The 13,837-nt window shown below is 45.5% G+C and overlaps 4 protein-coding genes across 5 annotated transcripts; 2 read left to right on the forward strand and 2 right to left on the reverse strand.

Annotated features, from left to right (window-relative positions):
- The first annotated feature begins 273 nt into the window (after window positions 1–273).
- Sec23 (transport protein Sec23) lies at window positions 274–4,141 on the forward strand. 2 transcript variants are annotated; one of them, XM_036819118.3, is made up of 7 exons: window positions 274–420; window positions 547–845; window positions 903–2,152; window positions 2,214–2,367; window positions 2,684–3,232; window positions 3,411–3,431; window positions 3,877–4,141. In XM_036819118.3, exons 2-7 carry the CDS (start codon window positions 567–569, stop codon window positions 3,964–3,966), a joined length of 2,343 nt encoding a protein of 780 aa, XP_036675013.1. In that variant the 5' UTR covers window positions 274–420; window positions 547–566; the 3' UTR covers window positions 3,967–4,141. The 2 variants fall into 2 exon arrangements, with proteins under 2 accessions (XP_036675013.1, XP_036675014.1); XM_036819119.3 differs by lacking the exons at window positions 274–420; window positions 3,411–3,431 and having other exon boundaries at window positions 463–845.
- On the reverse strand, window positions 4,129–6,486 carry elm (calcineurin like EF-hand protein 1 elm). Its single transcript, XM_017070293.4, has 2 exons — window positions 6,303–6,486; window positions 4,129–5,256 (listed from the first exon to the last, which is right to left on the reverse strand). The coding sequence occupies exons 1-2, from the start codon at window positions 6,367–6,369 to the stop codon at window positions 4,754–4,756; spliced, it is 570 nt and encodes a 189-aa protein (XP_016925782.1). The 5' UTR covers window positions 6,370–6,486; the 3' UTR covers window positions 4,129–4,753.
- A 438-nt stretch (window positions 6,487–6,924) lies between these two features.
- Window positions 6,925–8,877, forward strand: MED27 (mediator complex subunit 27). The gene is made up of 3 exons (XM_017070304.4): window positions 6,925–7,159; window positions 7,216–7,482; window positions 8,401–8,877. Exons 1-3 carry the CDS (start codon window positions 6,990–6,992, stop codon window positions 8,843–8,845), a joined length of 882 nt encoding a protein of 293 aa, XP_016925793.1. The 5' UTR covers window positions 6,925–6,989; the 3' UTR covers window positions 8,846–8,877.
- Window positions 8,875–13,589, reverse strand: LOC108005731 (gametogenetin-binding protein 2-like). The gene is made up of 4 exons (XM_036819124.3): window positions 13,212–13,589; window positions 11,788–12,354; window positions 9,852–11,018; window positions 8,875–9,212 (listed from the first exon to the last, which is right to left on the reverse strand). The coding sequence occupies exons 1-4, from the start codon at window positions 13,305–13,307 to the stop codon at window positions 8,994–8,996; spliced, it is 2,049 nt and encodes a 682-aa protein (XP_036675019.3). The 5' UTR covers window positions 13,308–13,589; the 3' UTR covers window positions 8,875–8,993.
- Window positions 13,590–13,837: the final 248 nt, after the last annotated feature.

Below are 13,837 nucleotides of genomic sequence, written 5' to 3' on the forward strand. Positions count from 1 at the left end.
AATTTTAAATTTATGTTTAAATCATTTTAACAAGAAAAAAAATTAAAACAAGTGGCCAAATCGAGCTTCTCCATTTTTACTGTATTCCGGCCTAGTTAAAATTTTGCATTAATTTAAACTTTAAATAAAAAAGATTTAAATATTATCCGATATAACTAATATGTCACTATGTATAGTTCATAATTTAATATGCTTTGTCTTGAACCTTTTACTTATATATTTTTTAAATATAAACTCACGCGCCTCGTGCGATAGTATCGCCTGAAAACTATCTTCACTGACCTGCAACGTTTGCAATAAAAACTTTAACACTTTCGGTCTTGGTTTCAACTAATTTGTACGTTTATATATATTATTGTCTTAAAGTGTGTGCCTTTTTGTTTCATTAGAGGATCCTTTCGCGAATTTGTTTAGTTTCGCGTGAGTATTTTGGCCGTCGCCAGCACGAAAGCTGTCACGACTAGCTGTCAAATCCGTGACGTGGCCAGGTCGACCGATTTTTCCAATTGGCGGAGGACTAACTTTGGTTTATCTCCTTTTAAATAGTATATTTAAGTGTTGCGGCGATGACCACCTACGAGGAGTTCATCCAGCAAAACGAGGACCGCGACGGGGTGCGTCTGACGTGGAATGTGTGGCCCTCGAGTCGCATTGAAGCCAGCCGACTGGTCGTGCCCCTCGCCTGTCTTTACCAACCGCTGAAGGAGCGCCCCGACCTGCCGCCCATCCAATATGAGCCGGTTCTCTGCACCCGTAGCAATTGCAGGGCCATCCTGAATCCCCTGTGCCAGGTGGACTACCGGGCCAAGTTGTGGGTCTGCAACTTCTGTTTCCAGCGCAACCCGGTGAGTAATGGTGATCTTTAGACTCTACGTTGCAAGTTATAACAACGCGTCTTGCAGTTTCCCCCTCAATATGCGGCGATATCCGAGCAGCATCAGCCGGCGGAGCTGATTCCGGGATTCAGTACCATCGAGTACACCATTACGCGGGCGCCCACCATGCCGCCCGTCTTCATTTTCCTGGTGGACACCTGCATGGATGAGGAGGAACTGGACGCCCTGAAGGACTCTCTGCAAATGTCGCTGAGTCTGCTGCCACCTAACGCTCTCGTGGGTCTGATTACCTTCGGCAAAATGATACAGGTGCACGAGCTGGGCGCCGAGGGCTGCTCCAAGAGCTACGTGTTCCGCGGCACCAAGGATCTGACCGCCAAGCAAGTCCAGGACATGCTCGGAATCGGGCGCGGGGCGGCTCCGGGACCGCAGCAACAGCAGCAGCTGCCTGGACAGCCGGCTGGAGCTGCGGCCCCTGTGCCGCCCGCCCATCGCTTCCTGCAGCCGATCGGCCAGTGCGACGCGGCTCTGGGCGATCTGCTTAGTGAGCTGCAGCGCGATCCTTGGCCGGTGCCGCAGGGCAAGCGCTACCTGCGCTCCACGGGCGCCGCTCTGTCGATTGCGGTGGGTCTGCTGGAGTGCACCTACCCGAATACGGGGGGTCGCATCATGACATTCGTGGGTGGCCCTTGCTCCCAGGGCCCCGGCCAGGTGGTCGACGACGAGCTGAAGCACCCGATCCGTTCGCATCACGACATCCACAAGGACAACGTGCGGTTCATGAAGAAGGCCATCAAGCACTATGATGCCTTGGCCCTGAGGGCGGCCACCAATGGGCATAGTGTCGACATATACTCTTGTGCCCTGGATCAAACCGGCCTGCTGGAGATGAAGCAGCTGTGCAACTCCACGGGCGGACACATGGTCATGGGAGATTCGTTCAACTCATCGCTCTTCAAGCAAACATTCCAACGCGTTTTCGCACGTGATGGTCGCAACGATTTGAAAATGGCCTTCAATGCCACGTTGGAGGTGAAGTGCTCGCGCGAGCTGAAGATCTCCGGTGGGATCGGCTCGTGTGTGTCGCTGAATGTGAAGAGCCCGTCGGTGTCGGATGTGGAGATCGGCATGGGCAATACGGTACAGTGGAAGCTGTGCACGCTGAATCCCAGCTCTACGGTGGCCTACTTCTTTGAGGTAGTCAACCAGCATGCAGCCCCCATTCCGCAGGGCGGTCGTGGCTGCATACAGTTCATTACACAGTACCAGCACCCAAGTGGACAGCGGCGAATCCGAGTCACCACACTGGCTAGAAAGTGAGTGCGGGGTATTTCGCCCAGAGCCGAATTTAACTAAATATGTCTTCCTAATTTTCAGCTGGGCAGATGCCACCTCGAACGTGCACCACATCAGCGCCGGCTTTGACCAGGAGGCTGCCGCCGTGCTGATGGCCCGTATGGTCGTCTACCGCGCGGAGACGGACGAAGGACCAGACATTCTGCGCTGGGTCGATCGTCAGTTGATTCGCCTGGTAAGTACATATAGAACTTAAGTCTGAAATTAAAGATTAACCTTTAATTGGTTTAAACTTAAGACAGTGGCATACAAATTAGGGAACCTAATTAAAAAAAAGCTTTTTAAATTCTTTCATAGATAACGCAAAAAATTTTGAGTTTTTTTACATTTAGTAATAGTATTATCGATCTTTCTAACACTTGTGTTTATAGAAACTCTATTGGAACTATTTTGTGGTTTTCTTTAATAGAGTTCAAAAAACAAAACCGTAAAAAATGAGTTTTAAAATGAATATTAATTAAAATTTCTATAATCTTGTCTCCCATTTGCAGTGCCAAAAGTTCGGAGAGTACTCAAAGGACGATCCCAACAGCTTCCGGCTGTCGCAGAACTTCAGCCTTTTCCCGCAATTCATGTACCACCTGCGCCGCTCGCAGTTCCTGCAGGTCTTCAACAACTCGCCCGACGAGACCACATTCTACCGACACATGCTGATGCGCGAGGACCTCACCCAATCGCTGATCATGATCCAGCCGATCCTCTACAGCTACTCGTTCAATGGCCCACCAGAGCCGGTCCTCCTCGATACGGCTTCGATCCAGGCGGATCGCATCCTGCTGATGGACACGTTCTTCCAGATCCTGATCTATCACGGCGAGACGATCGCCCAGTGGCGAGCCCTCAAATACCAGGACATGCCCGAGTACGAAAACTTCAAGCAGCTTCTTCAAGCGCCGGTGGACGATGCCCAAGAGATCCTCCAGACACGCTTCCCCATGCCCCGCTACATCGACACGGAGCACGGTGGATCCCAGGCACGCTTCCTGCTCTCCAAGGTCAATCCTTCGCAGACGCACAACAACATGTACGCCTACGGACAGGTGAGTTTCGTAGCCATCGCCATCGGCTGGCCACATTTGATTGATCTTTGCAGCGCGCTCATTTGCGACATCGAAAACTAAATCCTGATCGATATCTCAATCTCGTTTTATGTTGGTTTTGTTTCTTTCATTGTGTAATCCGTACCCGTATCCGTAACCGCTCCTCTGTCATGCGCAGGCGCCTATTGGTCAAGTCACGGTAGTAAACTTTTGTTCAACATTCATCACTTAAGCTGGGATAGGTTGATTTACTGCTCAAGAAATTGTAGGGACATAAAATCTTTGGACAGCTTTATATTATTCGGCTCAGAAAGCTAAAGTTCTTAACAAACTTTAAAGTTAGTGGACTGTTTTAAATTTTTAAAACTAGATTTCAGTTAAAAATAAATCACAGACATAATAGCTAAAATGTAACACTTTCAGCATCCTATTCTTCGAAATTGTCCAAAGATTTTGGTTCTATGCCTATTTTTCGTGTACATTTAAGCATTTGTATAATTTAGCAAATTCTATATTTTACCCATTTTGTAAGTTGCTTTTGGTGTAGGACTTTTCTTGGTGTTTGTGCCTCTCGTTCATTTCCCACCTCCCCACGGTCCCACCCCCACCCATCGTATGACTAATTCTCGGTATTATCTCAACAGGATGGCGGTGCTCCAGTCCTCACGGATGACGTCTCCCTGCAGCTGTTCATGGAGCATCTTAAGAAGCTGGCCGTGTCCACCACCACATAAACCAATTCAGGGTCTGGTTTCAAGCGCTTTCATCCCCGGCTGGCGAAGTTAACGAAGGTGGAGTTGCACAAACTCCAGGAACTTTTGGCCTAGGCAATGCAATTACAGATATACAAACACTTATTCCAATTGATCGTCTGAAAACACAATAAACTATGCAAATTATGTTCAACGATTTATGTGTCGATCCACTTGGCTTTTATTTGGAAGCAGCTAAACACAAGATTATAATTTACGTTGACCGGAATGAGTTTGCTACCGACAAAACAAGGTATTAACAAAAAGGAAATAGCGTATCTTTCTTTATAACAACTACTAATACAAGTTAATCCGGAGCGTTCCCGAAACCTTTGAAGATTTTCAATCAAAAATATAATGTGCAAAAGAAAGCATTACAGGCTTTATTAGAAAGTATTTTAACCTTTCCAAAGTCTCAAAGAATTTTCGGAATTTATTAAGTCATCACAAAGATTCGTATTTTAGATTCAGAACCCAAACTATTGGATCTTTTTCACTAGACTTCTGTAGCACCTGTGTTCTTTAAATGAAAAGAAATGACATTTTTACATCTTAAAAATACATTAAATTATTTTTGTAACGGCTTTAAGCACTTTGAGACGTTTTTTCATTTTAAAAACAACTGGTTTAATAGCAACTGAATTAATGTTTCAAAATCAACAGAGGTTTAAGTAACCCACCGAAATGCCTCTCGACTGACTCCGTCCTAAACTATTTGGTACACACTGACTAAGAAGCTCGCTCTTTCCTCGTGATCCCTAATTCCACCCTAGTTGAGAAACCGTATGGACATCTTCTGGTCCACGTCGGTGCGGTCCAGAGCTTTGCAGAAGTCCTCAAACGAGATCTTGCCCTGGCAGCACAGATCCGCCTCCAGGATCGTCCGTTCCGCGATGCTCACCAGCTGGTCCTGGCTGATGTTCGCGCCAACCATCATGTGCAGAATGGACAGCAGCTCGTCCCGGCTGATCACACCATCGTCATCCAGGTCGTACATCTTGAAGGCAAACTTCAGCTTCTCCTCGCGGCTATTCAGCTTGCTCTGCTTGTTATCCCTCAACGGTCGGAAGTGGGCCAACACGTTCATGAACTGCCGGAAATTCACCCGATCATCGTTGCTCTCGGCAAAGAAGGAGTGCACTATCCGCTCGCACAGTGGATTGATGGCAAGCTCCGGGATCCGCATCAGATCCTCCCGGGACAGAGTTCCGCAGTCGTTACGATCCAACGAGGTGAAGCGCGAGTACAAGCGCTCAATTTGGTTGGGAGTAACTGCGGAAAAGTAATTTAAAGATTATTTATTTTGTTGACAAACATTATTAAAAAATAAATCGCCGATTGGAACTCTTTGCCGATAAAGTAACACCTTTTTCTTGGATTGAACTGTATTGCAAATGCAAATATTGATTGATTAAACCAATTTAAGTGTAAAACATTTATAGGTATGAAAACGATTTCAAAAAGGCTTTTAAAGTCAAATTTCAATGTATGTTTTCGAGATTTGATTTACATTAACTGTTTAAATATTTTCTTAGTATAATAAAAAAAAAATTCATTTAAACACGTTCTCAACGATGGTTAAGAAGTTTTCAAGTATGTACTTTTATAAGTTGGAAAATATTAGCCGCTGTACAAAATACTTAGATAAATTTGTTTTGCCATGAAATACCCTCAAATGGAACCCGTTTACGGCGTGCCAACGAGTCCAAGCACATTCCGAATTAGTTGTTATAAAATCTGGCTGATAAGAGCGAACCCCTTATCATTTCGGCTGATACTAGCTGGTCGAACATTGGATACAAGTTCCAATGAGGTGGCAATTTCAATTGCGGGCTTATCGCGCCGGAATATTGAAATTACACGGTCTCGGACACTAGATAATTGCCAGCCAAAACCGTTGATAGGCGCCGACTTTTGCCCCCGCCTTCTGTTCAATACAGCCAGCGATGACGTCACGCGGAATGTGCAGGTGCAGTTGAAATGCAAATTGGTTTCTGCTGGAAAAGTCTGTGCACATACAGCTTATATAAAGCGGGCACAGATCGTTCCGACGCAGCTCTGCATAATTTCAAAGGAGTCTTTATGAACACGTATAGATTTGGACTCTTTAGGGAAATGACGAATTTGATTCACTTGAAGAATCGATGGTGCCATTAGCCATCAGGCAAGAAAGCTTTTAGCACTCCAGTGCGATGTTATTATTTGCTTTGCTCGTGGCGCATTTATTTATACCCTAGCGCGTATTTCTTTCGGAACGGCGGGTTAAATGTCGCGGGGTATAATGCCCAAGGTTAACTCATCCAACATATCGTACTCACAGCCAGTCTCCTCCTGGATTTGCGCGATCTCCTCGTTCCGCAGGAAAAGCGACGATTTATTGCCCATGGTGACCTTGTTTTTGTGCGCCGATCTGATCGATTTGTTTAAACTTTCAACAATCGCAGACGAGCATTGAATGGCATTGGATTTGGATCAGAAGTCGGATTTGTGTACAGTCTGATAGCGGGTGGAATAGCGGGAAAATGTCGAAATCCGAGTTGCGAAAAAATACTAAACAGTCTGGCGATAGTTGGTTAGAGATGGACTTTTGTCAAGTCATCCACGGAATGTGTCAGAAATCTCTATTTGTTGGTTTCAAATCACCAGTACTTTAAAACAGTGTTTAAAAAATTAAAGGAAATGTATCATCACTGTCTGTAGGGTCCCAGAAATAGACGAAGGCTTTTCCTAGTATTTAAAATTACATTTCTGATCAAAATCGTACAGTTTAATTCTAAAACTTCATCTTCTAGATACCAGATATAGTTAGGAAAAAATGTGTTGTTGATACCATTTTAAAACTTTCACTGATAATAGTTCATATCCTGTTTGTTCAATTGATCGAAAGAGTGATGTTATTTTCGTGCCACCACCGACCTGAGTCTGTCATTTCCAATCTCCCATCCCTATTGGCATTGCCGAAAGAAAAACGTAAACATTTGTTTTGCCGGACTGCAATCATAGTTATGGACAAGCTAAATTCGACTCTGACCGCTGTGAAGAACCTGCGATCCAATGTGAGGCAGTGTTTCGAGCACCTGGCTGATGGAACTGATGGTGAGGGCGGCGAGGAGAGCCGGAATAAGTTTGTGCACGACTTCCAGGAGAGATTCGGAGCCATCAATTCGCAGTTGCGGTGAGTAACAAAGAACCATTCTAATGGACCCGGAAATGATATAAAACCACTTGCAGTGAGGTGGAGCAGCTGATAAATGGATTGCAGGTTCCACCCACGCCCTATTCGCTGGGGAACACGGCTTACCTGGCGCAGGAGACTTCCCAGGACCGGCAGGCGCTGTACCCCCAGCTGGTGAACAGCTACAAGTGGATCGACAAGGTGCACGACCACAGCTTCCTGGCCTTCAACAATCTCAACCAGAACACGCTGAGGCGTTCCTACAACTACTGCTCCCAGAAGCGCCAGCGAATGCCCTTCTCCTCCTTCAACAATGATCCTGAGTAAGTATAGAGCCGAGTTCTCCATAAAAATATAATGTTTGAATCATTTTTCATATAGTTCGATGTTTTGAATTACTTTCACTAATAATTGAAGGAAGTTAATTAAAAAATGTTTTACGTGTTGATTATAGATGCGTCATCCATTACACGTTTACATTTTTTGTATATACTCTAGATTTTAGTTTTTAGAGTATTCGGATAATTTGGGCAGTTTTGAACTAAAAAGTTAGTACTTGTAATTTTCTACTTTTATTTAAAAACCAAAGCATTTTTGTATTAATTCAAAAATATCAATTTAAAAATGTCACGTATGTATGCAAATTGTTTGCTTAATCCCGTCAAACTCGTAAATAAAGGTATTGTTTGGGTGTTTTAGGATACATTTCGGTAAGTTGTTGACTGAACCTTGCAAAATATATTCATCAACTATCAACCTAACTAAAAAAAAAACAAAAACAAATTGTTCGTATTTTTTAACATTAAGTAGGAACCTCAAAATTTGTTCTATATTTTGTGCGAACTATGCCAATTCTTCCCAAAATATTATATTTCTAAAGAACAGTATTTTAAAAGACGATTTAAGGAATTACAAACCTTAAGTAAGTGTTACTGTATTTGTAAAGCTTCAAACCAGAACTTCGCATGAATGGTGACTTTTAACTACCTAAGCGAGTTGTTGTGAACTTGTTGGCCAGCTAACTGTGTACATTTTATATAAATGTTTTCTAAAACATATCCTTTATTTACGACCTTAACGGCAAAAAGCCACAATTTTATCGACCATTCCTGGCAATATGTTGCTAACAAAAAAATTTTTAAGCACTCCAAAATTAAAAATTTTGAATTTGAGTTAATAGTTTATGCATAACTCAGGTGAGAAGCAGCTTTTAAATCTTTCCAATTTTTTTTGTTCCTTAGCCACATAGACAAGCTCCTTAGTGAGATCAACACCCCGCCGCACACATCGTACCGGATTTTCCGCCCCTTCGGCACAAACGCTGTCGCCATCGTGACCATCAGCAACGTGATGAAGGCGGCCATAGTGTTCAAGGGAGTGCTTATAGAATGGGTGACTGTGAAGGGATTCGACGAGCCACTGGAGCACGACGATCTGTGGGCAGAGTCCCGCTACGAGGTGTTCCGCAAGGTGCAGGAGCACGCCCACTCTGCCATGCTGCACTTCTTCTCGCCGACTCTCCCCGATTTGGCTGTAAAGAGCTATGTGACATGGCTGAACAGCCACATCAAGCTGTTCCTAGAGCCCTGCAAGCGTTGCGGGAAATTTGTGGTTCATGGATTGCCTCCAACTTGGCGCGACTTGCGCACCCTCGAACCCTTCCACGAGGAGTGTCGCAACTGCTGAAGATTTTAAATATATAACACTGATAGTCGTAACTTGTATACTTCATTTATTTCAAAAAACAAAAATTATATGTACTTTGAATGCATGCGGGCGGATTTTAAAAAATCGCCGCGCTCGACTGAATAACTACAACGGTTTAATGCGTTTTTTAATGGCCAGCCAGGGCAGAAGTCGCCCGCTTCGACTTCTGCACCTGCGTCTGCACGCCGCGCTGCAGGCACAGGCGCTCGAAGTTGGCGCGCAGCGTGGCACGGAGCTGCTCCCGCTGGCGCTGCACCTGCTCCCGGTGGCACTTAAAGGCCAGCACAACGTCCTGGGGAATGTAATAGCTCTCCTCGTCTTTGTCGTCGTATTCGTCGAAGTCGTCCTGCAAAGCAAATTGAAATTTGTTAGTTTAAGCAGTTAGGGCTAGTTAACTTAAATTTAAAGCTTTAACATGGTCCTAATTGCAAAAAATATAATCTTATCTTAAACTCTTCTTTTATAACCTTAGGGTATTGCGTGTTATTCTTTTTTATATCGGATTTAAATTTTAGAAAGCCTACGCTGAAAAACAGAACGCAGAGCAAGAGATTTCCTAGGAATTGATTTTAAACCCTAGCTCTTGATGTTGATAAAAATCGGCAAAGTAAGTCTATTATGTTGTGTCGCTTTCTCTTTTGCCTGTTGTGGGCGGAACTGCCATTTTATTTAAAATAAACTGCCCTGAACAGATCAACTAATTTTTTGATAAATTATTTGAAAAAAAAAGACCATCTGAGAAGTTCTGAACCCCTTAATAAATAGTGTAAAAGCAAAAGAAGGCTGAATAATAAATTAATTGACAAACATAAATTGGATGAAAGAGATTAATTCCGTAGTGTTCACTCAATTTCTTAAAAAAAATGGGTATGTAATCTGATCATTTTGTTATGCCGTGCCTTGTTATGAGTTTTAATCTCCAGTGGAGATCCTTCATATTAAGTTCTTGCTTATTTCAAACACAACCCCCATTCCGACGACTCACCCACATCTGCAACAATGAAAATTTGTGATCCAGCTGCGACTGATGACCGTAAAACAACAGGTCAGAGACGTAGCTGTTTCGGGCCGCCAAGCCGTCAGAGTCCTCGTCGTGGCCATCGTGATTACACAGCCCGTCCGAGCAAGACACCTCCGATCCTTCTGGCGACGAAACCGCACTGGACGTCCGCGAGTCGACGTGCGAGGTGGGATCGCTACCGTAACCGGAATCGCGCACATCCTGCTCGCACGGGCAGTTTGGCATAGGGGCCAGGCACTCATCGCACTTTTCGCCGGCGTCCGTCTTGGCGACGCTCGACGAGATGCAGCTGGCCACGTCCAGGTGATCGTGATCGTCGTCCAGAGGTTGGATGCTAGCCGAGGGCTGCATCTGTTTCCGGTTACCAGCTTTCTGGGAGGCCGCTGGCTTTTGCTTCTTTTTCTTCGCTTGCTTCTTCGGTTTCGATTTCGTTGGCTTGGACGTGGGCTCGGGTTCCGGCTCCGGTTGAGGTGCCTCTATAACAATGCCATCGTCCGCCCCTGGATCGCTTAGCTCCACATGCTGCTCCTGAGTCTCTTCCTCCTCCACTTCCAGCTCCTCCTTCTCCAACTCGTCCTCCTCCTCGTCCGACTCGTTGGCCTCAGTATCCTCGCACTGTCGGTGCAGCATGTTCTTCTTCTCGTCCTTCTTCTTCTTCTTCTTAAGCTTCTTCTGCTCACGCTTGATCTGCTTGGCCCGCTCCGCCCGGCTGATCTCCTGGTAGAGCAGCTCCAGGTTGCTAATTCCCTGCTTCTGCTCCACGAACGTGTCAAAGCTGCGGCAGAGGGCGTGGACACCCACAGCGGCCAGCACCTGGCAGGCGCGCTCCTCCTCCCGCAGACTAACGTAGATGCGACGCAGCCGTTCGTACATAATCATGCCGACACAGGTCAACACCTCCTCCTGGGCGATCTCCAGCGTTTTAGCGTGGCGCTCGCGCAGTTTCGAGTAGCTACCATTAACCTCCGGCTCAGCGCGCTTGATCAGTGCGTCCAGGAACTCTATCTTGTTGGTGCTCACGTGGATGTGCTGGTCGGGCACGCACTTCCGGATATGGGCGTACAGCTGGGCCGCGTAACCCTTCTCCTTGGCAGAAATCTCGCCAATGAGTATTTTGTAGGCCCGCTCAATCTGTCAGAGTATCAGATAAAAAAGATAGTTAATTGATGCGATTGTATAGAATCGAATTGAGTGTTTAAGAATAGTAGGGCAGTCATGCAAACTTTCGTCAAATATTAATACTTGCAAAGAAATTGTAACCATCATTTTAAAGGTATCGAAGAGGTAAATAAAAAATATGAAGAAATAAACAAGATATTTATTCTTGTTATTTTAGGGATCAAATAGGAATAGACAAACGATTCTTTAGATCTACTCGCCTGACAATGTGTTAGTTCTTAAGATACAATTACGTATTATAATAATGAAATTAGCGTGAATGATTAACTACACTGGAACTCAAAACGCAATCAGATAACAATATATTCTTAAAACTTCAATTAATCTTGTGGCTTTGTTTTAATAGAACTACAGAAGTTGAACTTTTTTTAGTTCAATTTTTTAACTTGCGTCAATGATGTTAAATGAATCACCAACCACTGTTATATTCTTTAAATGGCAAGGATATGGTCTCACTTAATGTTTTCCAAAATAAAATGATCGTTTTAGTAACGCGATAAAATTATTTAGTCCGCAATCACGAGTATTACCTTAAAAACTGATAAATCGTGTGAACTTTATAGTTTATAAGCTGACGTTAGCGCAATAATAAGCTGACAAGAATCGTCTCAGACCTTAAACATGAATTTGGTTCGCTCATTTCTGTAGCAATCCCTTAAATAATTAAAGATTGCTGTGACTCACATCACGCTCGTAGTTGCTTCATTGTCTTGTGCCTCACCTTTGTCCGGCAGCCAGAGCAGAACTTGTGCTTCTTCAGGTAGTTCTCGAGCACGTCGTGGAGTTCCTTGGTCTCGATGATGGTCAGCTCGTTGCGGCAGTTGCTCTTCATGGCGGACCACACCTCGCGCCACGTCTCCGAGAAGGGTTTGGCTCGAAAGGCGTCTAGCGAGTGGAGGACGCAGCGCGTCTTGTTCCGCAGTTTGTTGTCCAGCAGGTTGTTGAGCACCTCGTGATGCCGGTAGAGCAGCGTGCCCAGTGCTTGCGGAGTTTTAAGCTTCTCCTCGACGATGCTCAAGGTGGCTGAGGGGCGCAGCTCCAGGGGATCTAGCGTTCGGTGTCCGGACTCGGTCAGTTGGTGGAACAGCCGCTCCACGCGTCTCCGGCAGCCGACGCACTGGACACACTGGTTAAGGACCGCCATGAAGCTGGCGCTGTCGATCTCCAGCGACTGCCGGCGCTCGGCCTCTGTGAGCAGTTTGAATTTGCGCGAGAACTCCTCCAGGTCGCGTCCGCGGATCGTCGGGCTGTCGATCACCAGTCCTTTGCTATTCAGGTCCATGAGCATCTGCGGAGAGGGAAGGGATTTATAATTCTCATATTACATAGATCGACTACACTAGTCCACAAATAACACCCAAATAGTCAATCTACCAACTTATTTTCATGACTTATATAAGCGGGAATAAGGAATCTCTTTGCTCGATCTCTGCCGCAACACGCACAGTGTATAGCAGCTGTCGTCACACACACATCGACAAGCTGTTCCGTGCAAATTACTTACACAAATGAAAGACAAATTGTCATTGTATTCCGTGCCGACCGCTGATCTAATGGATTGTCCTTGGCCTGGATCACTCTTCACTATTTTCCACAGGAATCAAAACAAAAAACAGCTGTTTGTGCAACGGAATAACGCGAAAACGGGGCTTTTGCCAATGTAAACACCCTTTCACGTCTATGCGCTTCTATCGGTATCGATAGCAAAAGCGGATAGGTTGGCAACCGATATTAGAGAGTTTCGGGGCAGAGAATCGGAATCACCGAGATCAGCTTAAGAGGGGGTGGCGGGGTGGGCGGTACGCATATATGCACACAAACAGGTTCTTGTTGTTGCACTTTCCAGCAACATGGCGGCTGCAACCAGGGCGGCAGAAGAAGAGGGTTGTGGGTGGCAACTCAGCAGGTGCAGAATCACAGCTCAAGTTCAATTAATAAACGCACAATTACACACCGAGCTGAACCCACACATCGGCAGCCGACACTTACACATAACACAACCGCCGTGTTATGAAAGTTTTTGGACCAAGTGCACGCACACACGCACAGCGGGGGACTGCGTCTGTGTGGGTTCTGCTGGCAGTCATTTTCTTCGGATGGCGAGGGCCGTACATATAGCGGAAATCGGTGCGGATATATGCTCACCATTAACTTATCGCCAGCCGGCAGGGGCAAATTCCTGCGGCCAACGTAACCGGAGTCGTCGTCGTCCGTGTTATAGACCTTTGTGAGTCTCGCCATTATGGGTATTCGACTTCGAGAGCCAGCGACAAGGCAAGGCAAGGCGAAATTTCAGGCACTTTGCGACACACACACTTTTCTCCAGTGTCCGGGCGTGGGAAACGGGGATCGACGGGAATATGGCAGCAGTGCACGGATCACAAAAATGTGTTGACAACTATCTCCACTCTCCTGAAAATTCGAGTGGCTCGGGGAACGCTCGAGAATCGGCTACGAAAGTATTTTCTATGTCAAACACGTAGTAGGCAAGTCGGTCCGGTCGCCATTAAAACGGAGCAGGGTTGCCAGCACATTCCAAGGGTGACGGGGTGTATCGATGTGAAAACTATCGATAGTGCACACTATTTTTATTTGCTAAATATGCTAGGGGTATTCCGGAACTTCTCAAGTAGGTGTTTTTTAAACATAGCCGGTTCGACCATATGCAGCAAAGTAGCTTAAAATTGCAACAGCGACAAAGTTTTTTACATAGACTGAAACGGTGAGGGAGAAAAACGTTTTTCATTTGCAAAATAATGAATTTCTTAGTG

Source organism: Drosophila suzukii, chromosome 3 (genome assembly GCF_043229965.1).
Source record: "Drosophila suzukii chromosome 3, CBGP_Dsuzu_IsoJpt1.0, whole genome shotgun sequence".
NCBI lineage: Eukaryota > Metazoa > Arthropoda > Insecta > Diptera > Drosophilidae > Drosophila > Drosophila suzukii.